We start from the raw sequence: 5,876 nt of genomic DNA on the forward strand, positions 1-5,876 counted from the left end.
CCTATCCGACACCCCGAACGCAACCGTACAGCAAGCCATGAAGGCTATAGGACATAATTGTAGCTTAGATGCGGCAGGAGCAAAGCGAGTATAGCCTCTAAGCTAGGTTATGTACGGCAGCCGTATGGCTTGCTGAGAATTCGAATTTACTATTTCAGCTGACAGCTCCATAGTTCCGGCATTCTGCCTACACTATTGGAGCTTATTATTATTGTTGCTCTCACTTCCCCCCCCCCGCCCTCAGTGTCCCTCGTTTATAAGCGGCAGGCTCGGCCCAGTTGGAGACCGGTGATTAGGCAGTCCCCTCGGAGCGCCGGACGTGCAGCTGTACAGCGATTACCGCACGGCAAATAAGTGCCTATAGAGTATCGTCGCGCGCTAGGAATGTCGCCTGGCCAGCCCCGCTGGCCAGGGTGTGGTTCGTGCGTCGCTGACGCTTCAGGTTTGCCCTCGGGGCGGGTGACCAGTGGACGCAGTCATTAATGCTGCGTTTAGTTGTCTAGTGCTGTGCGTCAGTTCTTTCGGCCGTGCCGGTGTGGCCGCGCTGGACAGCGCTGCGCGCGCTCAGACCGCGCCGTGTGGCGCTAGACCGCGCTTCGGCGCACACGCGCCCTGGCGCTCCGAGAGCAGCAATTAGTACTCTGCAGTAGTGTAAGGCCCTTGGCAGCCCCGGTTTCGCCTCGCCCTGTCCTATCCGACACCCCGAACGCAACCGTACAGCAAGCCATGAAGGCTATAGGACATAAGCGAACACACTGAGCAAGCACGGTGCCATGGATTTCGGTCGTTGCGGCCAGCCCTTCAATCATCAGCAAGAGCTTCTTTCTGCAGCTGAAGTTGCCATGCAGGCCGGTCAACGGTTGCTTGCAGCGGTTGCCCTAGGCGATGCTGTGCAGGTCATGCGTTGCGTGGCCAACGGCGCGGATCCCAACTTTGAGGACCCAAGCACCGGCGAAACAGCCATATGTCGTGCGGCGCAGATCAGCCAACTCGCGGTTGTTGGAGTTCTAGTGTCCATGGGTGCAGACATAGAGCGTTCTGACCGTGCAGGCCGGACGCCGCTGTACTTTGCGGCCAGCTCAGGTCACGTCGACATTGTGAAGGAGCTTCTATTCCACGGCGCTTCGCTGTTTCCTCATACCAAGTCCACTGCTTCCACCTCTGTCGACCGACACCCGTCAGCCAACGAAGGCAACACGCAGAGTTCCCCATGTTCAGCCCCGGACGTTGATGAAGCCTCGCTTCTGGCGTTGCGCGACACCTGCCCGCTAGCTGCAGCCGCTGCCGCTGGCCACTGGCCCGTCGTCCCCACATTGCTCACCGCCCTGCCTCCTGATTATCAACGCCATCCGCCTGTGCTTCGGTCCTTGCGCTTCCTCGTCTGGTCTCTCGCTTCCCATCATGCCTTCCCCCGAGAGGTCATTGCCGCCCTGCCGCCGCGCCTGCCGCGTTGCGTCATCGATGCGGTGCGCCCAGCGCACCTGGCCTCTACGCCGCTCGTCCTCGCCACAGGAAACGACCAGCAGCAGTTGATGCAGTGGTTATTGCAGCAGGGCGCCGACCCGGAGCTGGGCGCGCCGCTGCTCCTGTGTGCGGGCCGCTTCTGCCGTGGTTCCCGTACTTGCTGCGTCAGCACGCTGCTCCGACGCGGCGCACGACCGCACGTGGCCTGGGCCGATAACCCGTCTAACTCGCCGCTCCGCCTTGCAGCGATGGGCGATTGCTTTTCGCACGTGCACTGCCTAGTGGCCTATGGCGCTGACGTGGACGGGGAGGCGGCCAGGGTGCGGCAGGCGCTGTACACGGCGGCACCATGGGAAGCCCATTTAGACGTGTTGATGCAGCAATACAGCGATCTGGCAGCAGCGCCGGGGGCAGGCCTGCTGTGCCCTTGCGGCCAGCAGCATGCACGATGGCCGGGGCTGTGGCCATCGGAGTGTGAAGCGGACGCGGAGGAACTGGAGGGCATGGACAAGGGCAGGAGCGGGGAGGAGCAGGAGGCTGGCGCATGCAGCAACAGTTGCCACAACCGGACGCCGGCGGACGATGCCTGGTACCGCCGTCACTGCACTGAGATGGAACAGCTGCAGGTGGGGCACTGCGCTTCCATCTGGGATACGTGGGCTACGGGCTGTAATTTTGCCGTTATGTTATTTCCCATTTTGAGGAGGGACTGCGAGGCGATTTAACCAGTATACAAGAAGCGGTCATTACTTCAAAGTGCAAGCTCATTATCGGTAAACAAAACGAAGGCCGGGGACCCCCCATGGCCATGGGGGGTGTTAACCAGGGTGATGCCCGATGGTTCCGCCCAATCCCAGGCAAGAACGCGTCTCGGCCATGGTGTGGATGCGATGTCAGTGCTGTTCGCGCTTCTCTCCCCTTCGCTGCCACGTTCTGTCAACTTCCTTCGTCGCTTCGCTTGTGTAAATAGACCCATATGAAGTGCTGCGAAGCTTATTATACAATGCACGTTGCCTCGATGACTCTCTTAATAAATAACCCTCTCTTAAACTCGATTGACCGCGTAGGACGGCAACGAGCTGGCGGAATGCCGCAAGGCCGTGGACGAGCTGTGGCTGTATGGCTGCAGCGCGGTGATTTCAGAGCTCGGCGGCGTACCCTCCGCGCCACATAGCCTCATGCCACAGCGCATCCTGGCCACCCTGCAGGACGTGGCGGGAAGCTGGCTCATGGCGGCGGCGCGCTGCCGCCAGCAGCGGCAGCTCCGCGCTGACTTGTACGATAAGGCTGTTGCAGCGGGCCGTGCGCTACTAGACCGCAAGCGCGTTGCCGCCCTAATGGCCCTCAGCGGCGCCAGTGGTGGTGGCGGCGGGGGCGGCGGTGGCAGCAACGCTGGCAGTGCAGAGGGCCGGGCAGACGCCGTTGCACCCACCACTGCTGCACCCTCGGCAGAGGATGACGGGGTCGCGGACGCGCCGCAGGTGCTGCCGCCGTCACAGCAGCACCAGCAGCAGTACCAGCGCTGTTCCCGGCAGCCAGAGGGCCTGGTGAAGGAGCTGAAGCAGGAGATTTTGGCGCTGGCGGGGTTGGCCCCGTTTGGTATCGAGCCCAGCGCCGTGTCATTGCCGGGGCGTGCGCCCTGCAGCTGCCTGAGCTGCTGCGGCAAGTAGAGGGGAGGGGGACGACGCTGGAGGCGGAGGCGAGGGAAACAGGAAGCCACAGGAAGCCACAGGAAGGCAGTGGAATTGGATTGGAGAAATGATACTCGGTGTTACGAACAGATGCCAGTTGCGTTCCGACTACGGTGTTCACAACAATAGGGTTGAATACCATTACATAAATAGGACCTAGGGGATTTCGAGGGGGTGCGATCTGCGAGGAGGAGTTCCTTTTGGAGAGCACGTGGCGGGCTGTGGAAGGTGTTGAGCGGGAAATGCACACGTCCATTTCCTTTACGTCGCTGGCTACGCGACTGTCTTTTAAGGGCTGTTGTACATTGTCCGCATTGAGCCCAACACTAGCAACGCTGTTTTCCTGTTGTCGTACTACATAGCAAAGTTTAGATTGGTCGTACGTTGAAACTTCTACTTCTTCTGAAGCACTGGATTGGGCAATTTTAATTTTGGTCTGGTCCTGTTTGTGCTCGGACCTGAGTGCATATGCCGGCGGCGTTGCTGGCGAGAGTTTGATATGTCCCGAATGCAGCGTTCCGTATGAAGGTGCGCAGTAACAGGTAGGCGCGCGTGAGCTCGGAGGGCAGGGTCTGTAGAAGTCACGGGACAAGCTGTTTACCTGCATCAAATGTGTCGGTGATAAAACGGATGGCAGGTTACGAACAGAGGGGTTGATAGGCGAGGAATGGACAATATGCGGTATTGGGACCGGTTCGAAGGTGATGTTGCATTGTATGTACGTGTTGTCCATAATGTTGTGCTATAAGGATGCGCACACCGACAATTTAATACTTTGGGGCATAGGCTCCTGCGTTTTGTTAATGCTGCGTAAGTTTAAGGAAATGCCTATTTTTGTACCGGTTTGGTCCGGTGGGGGCCGGCTAATGCAGCACGCGTTGCCGTGCAGTAATGCTGTCCGGTGTGGAACATACAGAGGCACGTGTGGGCTGTCAACCATAAACACGACACGCCTCTTTCCCCCCGTTGGCGTTCTGATGTACCATAAAGGAAATGTTGGCTGTGCAGGCGCCCCAATGCAAATGATCGAGAAGACTATCTTACCTCTAGCATCGTGGTTACTAGAACTGTTGTGTTGTAAGTGGTGTTTTGTATTGTGCAATTGGTGCGATGTCTAGCTGTCGTAGCGTGTCGGCAGCTATGACATAGTATGGGGCTGATGACGTACTTGGGAGCCGTCACCTCAAGTGTACAGCGGACTAAACATGTCGGTATGTGGGGAGTGGCGCAGGCACCGTTTTCCTTTGCCGCGGTTCAATCATACCTGTGGTTTCGCTTCTCGGCTGTAATTTCCAACTACGCGGGCTCCCGGACCCAGCAGAACTTTTTTAATGCTTTTTTATGCTGTTTATCGTGTCTGTCCGACATATGCTTGTGTGTACATTGTATAAGCTTCGCAGCACGCACGCATGCCGACAAAGTAGAGGACACTATTCGATTCATGCCATGGGTTGTTGTCCGTCATCAGGTCATGTTCCCTGGTCCCCTGGTGCTGTCGGAGTCTTTTTTATGGTATTGATTAGGCGGAATCGAGTGACTTGACTCTGCGCTGATGTACGGCACGTACACTACAATTGGGTGCCCGACGGCTTGTAACGCTAAACCGCACCGCATGTGACCTCCCCCCTTTGGTATCCACACGCCGAGGTATCCCATTGCGGCCCTCAGCGGAAATGTATGGTGTGCATTTGCCGTGTGTCTGCCTGGATACGGAATCCCAGCTTGCGACAACCAGAGGACATTCGCCGCCTTTGTTTCCAACGACGTGCGCCGCAGTTCCTTTGAATCAATCAATCCTCCGGAAAAGCTGATGACTCTCCCGTCCAAATGGCTCGGTTTCTATATCGCCCCTTTCCATAACATTAGATTAGGCTGGTGGGAAATAATTTCTTACAAGGACCGCGATGAGGTGGGCGAGCGCCCCACTTGTGCGCAGCTTTGCCCCAATCCCGATATGTGTATGGAAGCATGCGTCCAGATGGGCCCGAGCAGCTCGACGTGCTGACATGGTACAGTTCAAAGCTGGTTAAGCGTTCGAGGGATAGCCCACACGCTTTTTTTACAAGACCAACGAAGGAAAAACACAGGTGGCATATTCATGCAATCCAAGCGCACCAAGCACGGCCGCTGCAAGTACGCCTGAGAATGCGAGGTTGCCCAGCAGCGTGGGATCAGGGCGGCTTGCTGCGTGCACATCACACATCAGACACTCAAAACACAAAATCGAAAGAAAACGTATATACATGAAGTGCAGCAAGCAGAGGCAACGGTTTTAGATTTTGGCTTGGCTACCCGGCGCCACGGCCCTTGCCCTTCCCTGTTCCCCCGCCTCCGCCGGCAGGCCGACTACCACCCGAATACCCGCCGCCGCCTCCCCCCCCGCCGCCACTGCCGCTGCTGGCAATGCCACCGGTACCGCTGTAGCCGTACATCTCGTACTCTCCACCTCCGCCACGGCCACCACCGCGACCACCAGCCATCATCGCCGGTGCGGCCGCGTAGAACGCGCCAAAGTATGCCGGGTCCGCGTACGCGTATCCAAAATCGCCTTCCCAGCCCTCACCTTCCTCATCGTAACCATAGCCATACCCATCGTCGTACCAGCCGTATGCCTCCTCATCGTATCCTTCGTACGTTGCATGGCTTCCGAACGCATACCCCATGCCAGGTCCGAGCGCTGGGCCCCCAGGTCCCCGCCCTCCACGACCGCCCCCTCTCCCG

At 58.2% G+C, this 5,876-nt stretch overlaps 1 protein-coding gene across 1 annotated transcript; it reads left to right on the forward strand.

The window, feature by feature from the left end:
- Positions 1-773: 773 nt before the first annotated feature.
- On the forward strand, positions 774-3,134 carry VOLCADRAFT_89676 (uncharacterized protein; the record flags this gene model as incomplete). Its single annotated transcript, XM_002949156.1, has 2 exons — positions 774-2,090; positions 2,532-3,134. The coding sequence occupies 2 exons, from the start codon at positions 774-776 to the stop codon at positions 3,132-3,134; spliced, it is 1,920 nt and encodes a 639-aa protein (XP_002949202.1).
- Positions 3,135-5,876: the final 2,742 nt, after the last annotated feature.

Source organism: Volvox carteri (assembly GCF_000143455.1).
Source record: "Volvox carteri f. nagariensis unplaced genomic scaffold VOLCAscaffold_13, whole genome shotgun sequence".
NCBI classification, from domain to species: Eukaryota; Viridiplantae; Chlorophyta; class Chlorophyceae; order Chlamydomonadales; family Volvocaceae; genus Volvox; species Volvox carteri.